At 39.8% G+C, this 14,401-nt stretch overlaps 1 protein-coding gene across 3 annotated transcripts in view; it reads left to right on the top strand.

Moving 5' to 3' along the window:
* Positions 1-14,401, top strand: part of frmd3 (FERM domain containing 3) — a 38,009-nt gene that overhangs the window by 11,950 nt on the left and 11,658 nt on the right. For 2 of the 3 annotated variants that reach the window (XM_026342586.1, XM_026342588.1), the window contains exons 2-10: positions 84-188; positions 464-506; positions 3,214-3,295; positions 5,631-5,728; positions 6,901-7,024; positions 8,668-8,755; positions 9,506-9,594; positions 9,728-9,791; positions 12,568-12,656. In XM_026342586.1, the coding sequence (XP_026198371.1) occupies positions 84-188; positions 464-506; positions 3,214-3,295; positions 5,631-5,728; positions 6,901-7,024; positions 8,668-8,755; positions 9,506-9,594; positions 9,728-9,791; positions 12,568-12,656 (782 nt within the window). The remainder of the gene's footprint in view (positions 1-83; positions 189-463; positions 507-3,213; positions 3,296-5,630; positions 5,729-6,900; positions 7,025-8,667; positions 8,756-9,505; positions 9,595-9,727; positions 9,792-12,567; positions 12,657-14,401) is intronic. The other variant, XM_026342587.1, reaches the window with a different exon arrangement.

Here is a 14,401-nt window from a genome sequence, read left to right on the forward strand (position 1 = left end):
CTGAGATCAATGCTCAAGATACAGATCTGATCACAAAGTAACTTCCTGAATTAATGTTTTTTTTTTCTTCTTCTTCTTTACAGAGAGACACCAAAGGCCAGTTCCTGTTGGATCATGTTTGTAACCACTACAACCTGCTCGAGAAAGACTACTTCGGTATTCGATATGTGGACCCTGAGAAACAGAGGGTAACTATCACACACACTCCTGTAACAATCATGTAGACAGTGCCAGAAAAGAGGGAAAAGCCCATCCCTACTTCATAGAGACCAAAGTGAAAACAGAAAGATCGCCACTGTGGAGCCCACAGCTCCCTTTTGATGCATGCCATACCCTCTCTCTCCCGGTGTTTCCTGTGTCTCTCTCTCTCTACTATTAAGCTATCTAATGGTTACAATACAAAAGTTATGTTAGTGTAACATTTGTCTTTTTATTTCTTCTCTACTCTCTATATCCTTTACAGCACTGGCTGGAGCCCAATAAGCCTGTGGTGAGGCAGATGAAGTGTAAGTGCACCTTCTGCTGCCTTTTTGTTTTGGCATTAGTGTGTGTCTATACAACAGTGAACAGAGTGGGAAATTCTTGCGTGTGTGTCCATATATTTGTGTGTATCTTATATTATGTATTTCTAGGGTTGTGTCAGTGTGAGGAGGTTAAGCTCCACAACTAAAGGGTGTTGGACATACAAGAGAGAGAATTAAAAATCACATCCAATATCTGCATGTGGCCCACAGCTTGGTTAAGAATAGCTGTATATTTGTTTCTGTCTTGTAATGGACACACTCCTCACATTACCATTTGCCAGCAGCAGTGACAAAGTGAGGCAACGTCAGACAGCAACTATTTCTCAGAAACACCACAGGGAGATACTATAAAGACAGACAAAGTGACAAGAGCAGGACCTCTCGGTAAAACAACAAACACCCAGAGGGACAAATGTCCCAAAGAAGAAATAAACTAAGACATGTAAGGAAATGACACAGCCTAGTTGAGATCCCTGACCAGGGACCAGGGACCACAGCCTGTTTTTTTAGGTTACGCTGCAGTACTTCCCCTAAAACGTATTAGTTGCTCTATTACTGCAGCCAGTAATCAGTAATCAGTAATCAAAGAAATCAGAACTTGCTTTAAATGGCCGTCACTGGGTCTGTGACATCACATTTCGCATTTCGTGAGTCACCTCTTACGTCGGGGTTTTGGGATTATTCCGGGAGGAGAGTAACTCAGGAAGCAAACATTTTATATACGACCCAGTGCACCTTTTATAACGCTCCTTCTTCTTTGTTATGTTTCTATCTACTCAGGAATGACTGCTTGTTCTTCCATTCTAATGGACTGATGCCAAATCAATGTTAAAATTATAAATAATAAATGTTCACTGTAGTTGGGAAAAAATGTTCTGTCAAACTGAAACGTCACTGCTCTTCTGCTGCAAATGTGTCTGTGTAATAACAAAAAGATCACCAACATAAAAAGAGTAACGTGTTACTTACGAAGGCACATTTTCCATTAAAACATTTGCCAACATTCATTAAATACTCACTAGCCTGATATCATTGTCTCTGTCTCGGCCCCAGTCTTCTCTGCTCCCTTTTTCTCCCATCATGACTCTGTCTGAGTTAGCCCACCCTGTTAATGACTGTCCTGTCTTTCTGGCCCACCATAAATTAATAAAGTGGCTATTAGCTATGATGTTTGCATCTGCATGTGCCAAAGGACAGGAGTGGGGGAGGCTGAAGAGAGCAGCGAAAATTAGAATGAGAGATGGAAATGGAGGCAGAGAGAGAGAGTGAGAGAGAGAGAGAGAGAGGGAGTGGGGGAAAAAAGAATGATTGTCGAAGTCACAGTGATAGATAATGTAGCTAAAGAAAGAAGTCAGATTAGGCGAGACAAGAGGAGATTGGAGAGACACTTTGAGATGAGAGATGCTGACAGAGAGCAAAAAAGAAAACCAGATGAGAGAGGGGGGAAAGGAGGAAGTGTGTGGAATAGATCTGAGTTGCACTGACACATCAGTTCTCCCCGTGGCAGGAGTTCTCTGAAATTAGGATGCGTGGCTTGTGTTTTATTTTCTCTTGGTGGTTCGAAACTTGCGTTTACATACGTCACATTTGTCTGTGTGTGTGTGTGTGTGTGTGTGTGTGTGTGAGAACTATTGCCCCAGTTCACTTTGAGATATTTTCAGAAGACGAGTGGTGCTGGCACTCTGTAAAGACTTCTGCTCTGATGTTGGATGATACTCACTTTCTGCCTCATCTTCTGCCGTATTTTTTCCCCTGTGTTTGATTTTGCCTCCACCTCCACTGCCTTATTTTACCTTTTCCATTAAAACAAATCCCTAATGGTGACAAGTGGTTAGAATAACATACATCATTATAATATTTTATTATTATTATTGATTTTATTTCATTTTACATAGTTATTGTCTGATTTAAAATTTGACATAGATGTTGACTTTATAAAAATGTTATATCTTGTTTAAATGCACATGATGCTGCATCTGTTCATCAAGTTGAAACCTTAAATAGTGACATTATCTACAATGAAATCCAAGATTATCGTGTCAGTGAGCAACGTGAAAGCTCTTGGTCCAGATGGTATTGTTCTAGAGATGCTGCTAAGTTCTATCATGTTCTCCCTGTACAAAACAAATACGGCAAACAAAGTTTGGTGTGAGGCTGGGAGCTGTTTATTTTTAAGAATGGTGACAGAAATCATGTCGGAAACTTCAGAGGAATCTCATTGCTGAATGTACTCAGTGTGTGTGTGTGTGTGTGTGCTACAAGATCAAAGGAAGAACGATTCCAGTGGCCCTTTGTGTGTGTGTGTGTGTGTGTGTGTGTGTGTGTGTGTGTGTGTGTGTGTGTGCGTGTGTGTGTTTGTGTGTGATGAGTAATTACTGTAATTATCAAATGACTAATCCGTATTAGAGACATACTGTTATTTCTTTTCTTGTCTCCAACTTTTTTCTCCAGGTTTGCACAGTCTTCGTTCCTCTGCTCCCGTTCTCTCTCTCTCTCTCTCTCACATCATTTATCTCTTTTCATTCTTCTATTCCTTCTTTCCCCTCTCCTGAGTATCTACTTTCCTCTTTGATTTCCCTCTTTTTTCACATTTTTTACAAATAACTTTCTGTCCCCACATGTCTAATTAAAACTTTCTTCACTGCCATCAAATCTTCTTTCTTCATCTTTGTGTCTCTCTTTCATTCAGCAGCTCTGCAGCCGTACACAATGTGTTTCCGGGTCAAGTTTTATCCCCACGAGCCAATGAAAATCAAGGAGGAGCTCACCAGGTAAAACTAACCATTAATGGATTCTTTATGAGTTGTGAGTTTATATAAACTAGTGTCTTAGATACATTTTTGTGACAGGATAGTAGTATAAGTGCTCATTAATTATAAATAATACACCAGGGAGTGGTTGATGTTCTATCACCATCCCAGCAATACAGCTTGTTGTACTGTATGTTGGTGACGGCCTCAACATCTGTAGTTTAGAAATCACAACACTGATTTCCTGTCATTACCATCTAATATCACTCATACATCATGATCTGACCACCTGAGATCTTTCTTCTCTCTCTTTAGTAACTAAGAAAATTAATAACTAAGAATAATTTGCAAATAGACTCTGCCATCTCTTTACATCACACAACTTGTGGAATAACTGGTAGTTACCTCATTTGCCTCCTCCACACACACCTTCTCTCAGGCGTAGTGATAATTAGAGATGCTCACTCAGGAGGGACTCATGTTCTCCATCCCATCTGAGCTGTCATGTCTCACCATCTCAGCTTCTCTCTGTCGACCACCGTTTCTCTTGCTCCCCCTCTCTCTTTAATTCTTTTCAGATCTCTCCACTCCTCTTCATAAATTCATCCCTAAGGTGTCTCCTCCTTCTCTTCTGTTGCTCTCTCTGTGTCTGCCTTCTTCATCATAGCTCTCTCCCCTCCCTTAGGTGTCTCTCCACTTCTCTCAACTCGTATTTGCATATCTCCCTCTACTTTATAACTGTTTACGTATAACATCATGGTCATTTCCTCTATGCTTCTTAACTACTTCCTTACTGGGGTTCTATGTTACTTTCTCGCAGCCTCCTAATGTTTTAGTTTTTACCTCCATCCCCTGGCCTTGCATTCCAGCAGTTTAAATTTTTTGTGGTTCAAAGTCCTATTTGTGTTTACCCCAGTTCATTTCTAGAGCACTATTACTTTAACAGCCTGCTGATGTTTTTGAAATGGACAGATAAATAAAGTTGGGCCGGGTTTAGAAAGTTCAGAAGGAACTCAAGTCATTGCTGAAATCCACTAGTTTGCCAAATATCAAGTTTAAATTAAGCCATTCTATCATGTAATTAGTATGTGTGCAGCATATGTGCAGGATTTAGTGTGAAGGCCTTATTTTTACACAGATATCAAAAAGAGAAAAAACAACGCACATAAAACATGTTGGTTTTTTGTTTTTTTATTTTGTGTGTGAGTGTGTGTGTTATTATTAGTGTTTAGTATGTAGCATTACTTCCAGGACTGATGTTAATGCAGAGAGCATTATGCCTTACATAATCTGAGCCATGCAGGGAGAACAATACTACCATTTTTAAATACATCAACACATCTGACACATTTGCTTTGCTTGATGTGCAGATGTTGCAAAAAAACAAAAAAAGGCAGCATTGAACTTGAAAATCCTCCAAAGAAATGTTCAATTTTTATCTGACAATAAGAAACGTGCATGTACATGTATGTATTCTTTCTTTTCTAACTCATCTATAAAAGCTGGATGGGTGTGCAGCCTTCTTACAGAGAGAGAAGACTGCTTGGCAAATGAAAAAGAGGCAAAGAGAATTAGATTTCTCTGAGAAGGTCATGTACATATAAATAGATGTGCTTTTTTGTTAATTTCAAGAACCTCTGTGCAGCTCTCAGACTGGCTCTATAAATAAAACTATTTAGCAGGAGGCTTTTCGCTCCATTCAATCTTTTATGCTTTCCTTCTGCTGCTTCTTTCACTTGAGTTCAAAAACAAGTTTAATGAGTCAGTTGCAGTTATGTCGTCTCCTCTGGAAACTCATCAGTATCCATGGCAACACAAAGTCCCTATAGCTGCAGTGCTACTGTCGTTTTTCATCTCCTTGGCAACATGAGACAAATCCGAATGCTCGCATTTTTACTAGCCTCCACTGAAGCCGTTTCCATAGTAACTACAGTACCAGTCTCTGCTAGTTGTTTCCATGGAAATACTTTTGTTTGCCACGGCAACCCAGACAGATCATGATGCTACCAAGGACTGTGGTTTTGGTGGTTTTAAATATTTTACACTTTACTGATTTGCAAATATTTAATGTGAAGATGACATAACAGACTTAACATCACATGATTACAGCCGTAAATTTATTTATTGTTGCATTAGGTTCAATTATGGCACATATCTAATTTTAACAAACATATTCAGTTTCTGCTGCAGAAAATTTGCTGCGTTACTTAGTTATTTACTTACTTACTAGAACAAATAAAGTTTCAATTTGATTGATACATGTCAAGTACATTTGAGTTAATTGGATTTGCCTGCTTTTCATTCATCCTAACTGTGTGTGTGTGTGTGTGTGTGTGTGTGTGTGTGTGTGTTACAGGTATCTTCTGTACCTCCAGTTGAAGAGAGACATCTATCATGGTCGTCTCCTCTGTCCCTTTGCTGAAGCTGCATATCTGGGCGCCTGCATTGTACAGGGTGAGGCCTGTTGTTGATTAACTGGAGAAATATTGGTTTCAGAGTAAAAAGTTGAGTGTTTATTTAGTTATTTATTGAGTTTGGTGTTTTCAGCATTTTGTAAATTCAGTTATTCTGCCATATCATCTTCCATGAAAGAGCAATTTGATCATGTGTCAGTGCTGATAATTTAATTATCATTATAAGTGGGACAAAGCATAACTTTTACAAGTTACCGCTGTCATTTGGTTTAGTTATTTAGCTATACAGCTGTTAGCCTATGCTTACCATTAGCTGAATATTCAGTACGCATTAATTTGTGTAGTGCAGCTTGTGTTGATTTGTTTTTTATGTAACTTCTATCATAACCAGGCTAAATTCAACAAAGAGCTGGTGCAAATGGATCCGCCTCTACATGTCAATACATTAGAGCGGTGTTGTAATCCTCTGTTTTGAAACATGTAAAGATATACAGTGACATATTGACCACTGGGAAATGGACTAAGAAACAATTTCTTCTTCACTAACTATCAGTAACAGTTTAATGTTCAGTCACAGTGCTGGGCCACTTGATTTACTATGGAGTAAGAAAGGAATTAGCTGTATGGAAATAAGCCCCTGTGGCTGATACACACATCTCTGAACTGTGCTACTACGCTCTTATTGTTTCACACCCCGCAGAGAGCAGGGTGTGACTGACTGAGTTATCTTCACCTAAAGCCCGTCTGCGGTGTATCGCTGGCTGCTCTGGTTAACCAGGGCAGGTCCCCATCCCACTTTGTCAGGGTGTTGATTATAGAGCTGGAGAATAGGTTGGGGATTACAGTTTAATTAAACTCCAAGCAAGTTTTTGATTTAACCTTCATCGTGCCCGGTAATTAAAAACGGATTAAACAGAGAAATTAGAGCCAGTTAGGACTTTGTACTGGATTCAATAAGAACAATATTTATCAATCAGGGTTATCTCAGCTCCTTATGAGCATGTTAAAGGTCTCTATAAGGCTACAAGTCTGCTAAAGGAATCGTTTGACATTTGGGAAATATGCTTGCTCTTTTTCTTTGAGAAGACTCACACAACTTTCATTTCTGCCCATTAAATAATAAAACTGCTGATTATAGCTTCCTAGCAAAGTTTAACAATATAACCTTCTCACCAAGACCATTTTCACATCGGTATCACCGTGTCCTTGCAGCTGAGCTCGGGGACTATGACCCAGAGGAGCACCCATCAGACTACATCAGAGACTTCAAGCTGTTCCCAAAACAGTCTCCCAAACTGGAGAGGAAGATCATGGAAATACACAAGAACGAGCTCAGGTAAAAGAGCTGTGTAAACGTGTGTGTCTGCTTGGGGAGCGGGGAGCGGAGTTTGTTTGTTACCTGCAGCAGCATCTTTTGGTAACAGTTTGTCGTTAGATCTTGGCGACAGCCATGGATGCTCACTCCTGTGATCTGTGTTTTCAAAACAAGCCACGGAGGCAAATTTCTGCCCTGCAGACAGCTGAAGTGCTTTCAGTCGTTCTGGCTGGAGACAAAATTGGATCACGCTCAAAGAATCGTGGCTCAGATTCAGTTGAAAGTAAACAAAAACAATGCGATCAATTTGCATCACTTTTGGCTCAAGAGGATATTTACAATTTTAACATAGATGAAAATCAACCTCATGAGTATCTGCTCAACCCGGGCCTGATGAACTGGGTAAACCTGTGCCTGTGATCAGACACTCTGTGTTTGGATCCACTGACAACTACTCAGACACAATAAATACCTTTCATAAATATGTGGCATGTTGCATTTTCACTGTGTGAATCAACACTGTGATCCACATATCTGCACTCGTGCATGAGAGAAACTGTCTGTGGGATAAAATGCATATGAAATTGTAAAAGGAGATTTATGAGCCCTGGGTTTGCTGCATTGAAATAATAAGGAAAGTGGAAAAGATGTTGATGTCCCATTTAAGTGATAGGATCGGATAATATACAGTTACATGCACTAAACCCCCTGTGTTGGGTTGTTTGCGTTCATCACTGTCACAGCAACTTGTGAATAACGTTCTGAGGTTTGTGGCCATCACACTTACAGCGATTATAGAACATCAAAGATAAATCCTTCATTTCCCATAGCACAGAGCCGCATGATGCCAAGTGCCCTCTGTCTGCCCCGATGGGCCCCACTGACAGGATTAACAGCACGTAGATTAGTACGGAGCTGTAGAGAGAGAGAGAGAGAGACTTCAGGTGATTTACAAATGAGGGTATGAATTTATTTCCATAGTCAAAGAGTTGTTCAACAGATTTCACATCTTACTCTGTGTGCAAACAGCATATACAGACAGATGTGTGTGCAGTTTTAATGTTGATTCATGGCGTCTCGGTGAGCAGCAGCGTTTTCGTTTCTCCACTTTGCAGCACTTAGACTAATGAACAAATTAAAGCATCAACACTCCCACCAAACACTTGGTCTCTGTTGATTTACTGTATTTGTTTCAGCAGAATGTCAAAAGATGATCAGAAACGGGGCCAAATGTAATGAGCTTACTGTAATTAGTGAAACAGAAAAACACAAAAATGGACGACAAGTAACAAGACAAAAGATAAAACAAGTGGTCAGGTTCTAATTGTGGTTTAATCTGCTCTTTACATAGTCAGTGTGGCAGTGACATGCAGGCCAAGGAGGCAGTGACGCTGGATTTAATTAACTCTTAGCACCTTCCACTTCATGTCATCCTTTAATCAAATATGAACAAGTAACTCACATACAAAGTCAATACAAACAATGATAAAACAAGAAGAAAACAAGAAGTGCTAATAACAAATTTACCATACTTTTGTAAGTCAACAGACCAACCAAACTGTATCCTCCTCTCCTCTCCTCTCCTCTCCTCTCCTCTCCTCTCCTCTCCTCTCCTCTCCTCTCCTCTCCTCTCCTCTCCTCTCCTCTCCTCTCCTCTCCTCTAGGGGCCAGTGTGCAGCATTAGCAGAGTTGAACATGCTCCAAAGGGCTCACAGTCTTGAAACATACGGAGTTGACCCTCATCCGTGCAAGGTAACTTTGGTGGAGACTGTACACTCTCTGCAGTCTGCCAGTGAGATCTGGTGCAGGTCACGTTTTGTTACACAAAAATCAAATGTCAGGCTCATATCTAAGCTGCAAGTTTACATTGGCACCTCTAGCTGCTTGCACATTTTCTTGTTGTTTCTTTTGTACAATGACAAAACTGCAAGACTGAATCGGATTCTCAACCTCTCGGTTCATCCCTCACGTAGTTGAAATGTGAAATAGAGACTTGCATGGACAGGCGTATCAAAGCATGCTAAGCAGATTAACGAGATATTTCCATTCCGTCTATTGGAGAGGATCCTTTTATTTTATTTTATCCTCTAGTCAGTTGGGCTTTTTATAATTCGGTTTGCTGAAAATGTTATTGCTGGGACTATATTATCATTTGCATGCATATCTATGAAGATCAGAAGAATCAGGCAAAGTGTGGGAAACACAGAGAGATACAGAGAGGCACACCAGCAAACCATACAAATTCACTTGAGTGTGGGAGAGTGACAGGAACATTTTGCCAACATGTTACTCTGGACATTCAGTTTTACAAAGCTGAGCCTGGCTGCCTCTATTTGTACCTTTCTCTTGATGCCAGTTGCGGTGTACTGAGGAAGCCAGAGCCTGAAAGGGAGTTGTGTAGGTGCCATTACCATGGAAATTACTGATGCCCAATTTTGCAGTTTCCACCTGTATCCCGTAATGCCACATGCTACATCTCACTCCGGGTTTGTGTTTTCCCAGGACTTTACAGGCTCCACAGCCTTTCTCGGGTTCACAGCCACAGGTTTTGTGGTCTTCCAGGGAAACAAGAGGATCCACCTCCTCAAATGGTACAAAACTGTCCCAACATCTTAAACATCTTTCACAGTCTCACTCTGTGATTCATTTTGCCACATACTGTTTTTATTTTAACCCCGACCCTGTGAATATGTTTTAAAGTTGTAACGTTGTGGGTCTTTGCAGGTTGGATGTCAGCAAGCTGAAGTTTGAAGGGAAAACGTTTTACGTCATTGGGATACAGAAAGAGGTGAGTGCAGCTTCCGCCTGCATGCAGCTTCTCCTCTAAAAGGGTAAAAACGAACGTGTAGTTGCCTCCGTCATCATGATGAATTGTGTAGTCTTGTACTAAAGTCGCCATCGTCACGCTGACCTTTTAGATCCCAACCTTTAACATCTGTAGAGTTCAGTACTGGAAAAAAAACACCACGACTTTGACGTAGATGCACAGTTCATGTCTCTATTCATTCTGCTAGTTGATAAATACGTGTACTGTACATCATTTCCTCTCTTTCCTTCTTGCCTTTCCTCTTGTTTACATCTGAAAATGTGCTCTGAAACTGTATTGTTTGTTTATGTGATCCTGTCCACCATCACATACACAATATATGTGTGTCGCTGTTTCAGATCTCCTTAACAGGCAGGATTCACTGTAACAGGATGGTGGGTGTGTTACAAACTAACCTCCTCGCTCACATTATGTGTCAGCCGTGTCCCAAATATGAGACTCACTTCACTACATCCACGTTGCAGTCGGACACGTCCAACATCTTTAACAAAACATAAGTTAGATCCCATCTTAAAGTACTGTTCAATGAGAACGGCCGTCTTGCATTTGGGGCACGTTTCATCAGTGCGCTTGATGTTTGTCATCCAGTCTGGAGCTGTGGTAGATTCTGAGCAGCAATTCTGGTGCATTAGGCCTCATACATATAAACATGCCACCTTTATTTTGCAAGAATTACAGCCGATTGATCACATTACTCTCCCACGGTCCAAAAAGTGCAGAGATGCTCTTTAATCTACCAACCAGCCCATCAGGCTCATAACTATTCTCTTCATTACAGAAGCTTAAACCAGCTCTATTGTCTCTGCTTAACTTGTCTGTCTGCCTGTCTGTCTGTCTGTCTGTCTGTCTGTCTGTCCGTCTGTTGACTCATGAGTGGCTGAAGATGCAGTTTTATCTCTGTGTTTCTGTCTCCTTTCTCTGTGTGTAAACATAGTCATCAATGGTGAGTAAATCCCAGCAGCACAAAATGTTGTCGTCCTTTAAATCCTCAATTTGATGCTTCTCCCTACAGTCCTGTCCTCACTTCACCTTATGATTGGAGGAAACCTTTTCCTTGTTTACCTATTTGGGTTGTTCACTGTCGTTCGTGTCATTTCTTTTCACATGATTTTACGCCGCAGACAATTTGTCTGTTGTTGTTTTCTGTTATTTTTGCTCATTTGTGTTGTTATTGTGAGTCTTTGTCAGTGAAATATTCTGCTCTTTCCTCTCCTAACTATTCCCCATTAGTTATCAAAATAAGATCCACAGCTCTGTAGACTATAGATTATGCAACATTACGATGTATAATCTATGAATCTGTCCACATCAAGTTTCTCCTATAAAACACTATGTTGAGACAATTGTTGATCTGACTCTGCTGTGTGTACAGTACGTGTGGATGTGTGAGTATGTGTATGCTACTGTACATAAATACACATCACCGAACACAGTGAAAATGTCTGTTGCTGTATTTTAGGATTTCACTTGTACTAGGGTTTGATTTGAGTCGTGCATTGATGTATTGACAGGTCGCTGCATGATTTCACTCTTTGGCCTCACTTCTGTTATTTCACCTGGAACATGTTAAATTTACTGTCTAACTTTGAACTGTTGACAACGTTTAATGGCTTTCTTGTCACTCTCACTGGATTGAAATTACTTTTAGTAGTAGTTTAACTTCTGTTTCTTTACCTTGACATGACCACTTAGAAGTACATCTTAGTAGTTAATTTATATGGTTATAACAAAGCATCCAGGGGACAGAAGTCGGGCATTACTATACAGTTACTAGCAAACAGGGGTCCTGAGGTATTGGAGATACAGTGTTGGGGAGTGAAATTAATTAAACTAGTAAGCTGACTACATTTCGCAGTAACTTGCTGGAAGTTCAGCTACAGTCAGTTAATTAAATTAAATTTTTGCCATTTTTTTTAACTACTGAAACTAGCAAATATAAATGGGCTTGTTTTGTTCAGGACAGGTGTGGATCTCCAGAATACTAATATATGTCAATAGGATTTTTTTGTTTTTATATTTTGTTATTTCTCTAAATGTTGTTAGTATCACAAAATATCATACTTTGAAAGCAAGTGAGCCAAAGTGGGACCAAAAGCACCTTTAAATTATATTTTAACATACACACACACATGAACACTGCAGCACATGTGTGTAAATCACAACTATGTACCTACCTACAGTAATATAAGTGATGTGTGACACTGAGGGAGCTGAGCAATAAGGCTGATTACGAGTCTTTGGGAAAGAGAACGAAGTGGATCAGCTGTAAACTGTACGATGATTTTTTCTGGACCACAGCTTTCTTTATTATATTTATAGGTATTTGTAGGTGCACCGTGGTTGTTGCAGTTTTACAGGGACTCACTCCCATGTTATCGATCTCGCTGTTTCCTTCCTCCCTCCTACTCTTTGTTGAGGAGCATTGATCTTGGGTCTCGAGTTACCAGACACAGTCTGAAAATGAGACATTTACAGGATAGTATCTCCACTTCTTTTGGTCCATAAAGACCTGTATTCTACAAGTTACAGGACATTTTACAGCTGAACGCTGCGGCCAGATGACTAGATCTGTCTATCTTGCTAAGACTTTGGGTCTGTGGGTCAGCATTTTGCACAGCTCCCTCTTATTGTGTTCAGCACTTCTCTGACACTCATTCATGCATCTTTTAGTAATCGTATTTCTCATCCTCACCGTCTTTCTCCCTCTCTCTCTCTGTCTTTGTCCTTTTCTGTGCAGAAGAAACTAGTGCTGACATTTCACACCTCGACGCCTGCTGCGTGTAAGCACTTATGGAAGTGTGGGGTGGAGAACCAGGCCTTTTACAAGTGCGTCTGACATGCATTTACACAATCACATACTCGCTTATTCAAACTGTACAGGATTATCACACCCCAATATGTCCCTTTGATCAAAGAACATTACAAATATTTAATATGAGACTGATCCAGTGGAAATCTGTTCTTGTAATATGTTTATTTTGAATTTATGTACCTTCTAATCTCTTGCATCTGCAAAATTTACTTTTCACCATGTTCAATATTTACTTCTTAGCCGATTTTCACTTCTTTTAACCTTATTTTACTTACTCTCTGTGGCGCTGCAACAACATTGTGCTGCCCTTCACTGGGGAGCAGCTGATTGCTTGGAGGCCAATGTTCTGCAGAGACTATTGGCGCTGCTGGTGTGTCAGGAATGGAAACAGGCTTAGGGTGAAGGCGAAAGTGTGAGAACAGACACTAAACTCTACATTTGTCTGAGGTCATAGAGGATACAAGGTTATAAGCCGACAGAAGAAATGAGCTTTGTGCATCAGTCAGGGTTCAATGGAAATATCAGAGATCAGACCACAACCTGACATCCTGTTACGTTGCCTGTCCCAAAAAAAAAAAGTCTAATATTTCGTTGGACCGCCTTTAGCTTGGATTACGACACACATTTGCTGTGGCATCGCTTCAATAAGCTTCTGCAATGTCACAACGTTTATTCTCGTCCAGAGTTGCATTAACTTTTCACCAAGATCTCGTATTGATGACGGGTCTGGACTCTGTGGTGGCCAATCCATGTGTGAAAATGATGCACCCATCACTCTGGAACAGGGTAAATCTAGACTCATCAGACCACATGACCTTTTTCCATTGCTCCAGAGTCCAATCTTTATGCTTCATTCAAGATTTCCTTCCAATCATGTTTCTTCCTCGAAGCTGATGGTTCCCCACTATACTTCCAGTTTTCAATAATGTGTTGGACAGTTCTTAACCCAGTTTTAGTAGTTTCATCAATCTCCTTAGATGTTTTCTTTGCTTGATGTCAATAATTTAACTCTTCTGAAACAGATTAACATATTTTCCACAACCACAGGATGTGTCTTCAGACATGGTTGTTTAAGAAATGAGAAGCTACTTACTATTGATTGTGAACATAAGAGTTTAATAAAATCCCAGCACAAGAAACATGTAATAGCTATCATCAGGAGCATCATCAGGAGATGAGTTTTTCCCAATCTACTATACAGCATTAAAGATGTTGGTCAAACGCCACACTACAAAAATTCTAAATCTAAATCTAAATATTACCAAGTATATCTGTCTTATTCATAATCAAAATATCTCATTACACTTGATCTAAGACACAATGTCTTCATGAGGAATCTGAGCTGGTGTCCTATTTTAAAAACAGAATTGTCTTGTTTTAAGAAATATATTTGTTTTGGTAATTGTTGTATTAGTAGTCATAGTCTAGTTATTATCCTACTAAATCACAGTAAGAAGAAAACTGACAAATAGGAACATCATATAGGAGATGCATTGTATTACTGTAAATTAAGAAACAGTGCATAACTTTATTTTTTACTGTGACACTATGTAGTAAACACACAGTTTTACACTTAAAATATGGTATTTTGGTTAAATCTATTTACTGCTATCTTACCACGGCCCATATTTTCCCACAGTATATTGTTTGTTTTGTTTTGTATTATTTCCATGGTTAATCCTTTGCTAGTTCTGCTGTGTCATTTCATTTACTACTGCAATTTTAAAATACAAATAATAAAACAAGCCAACAAAAGGAA

Source organism: Anabas testudineus, chromosome 9 (assembly GCF_900324465.2).
Source record: "Anabas testudineus chromosome 9, fAnaTes1.2, whole genome shotgun sequence".
NCBI classification, from domain to species: Eukaryota; Metazoa; Chordata; class Actinopteri; order Anabantiformes; family Anabantidae; genus Anabas; species Anabas testudineus.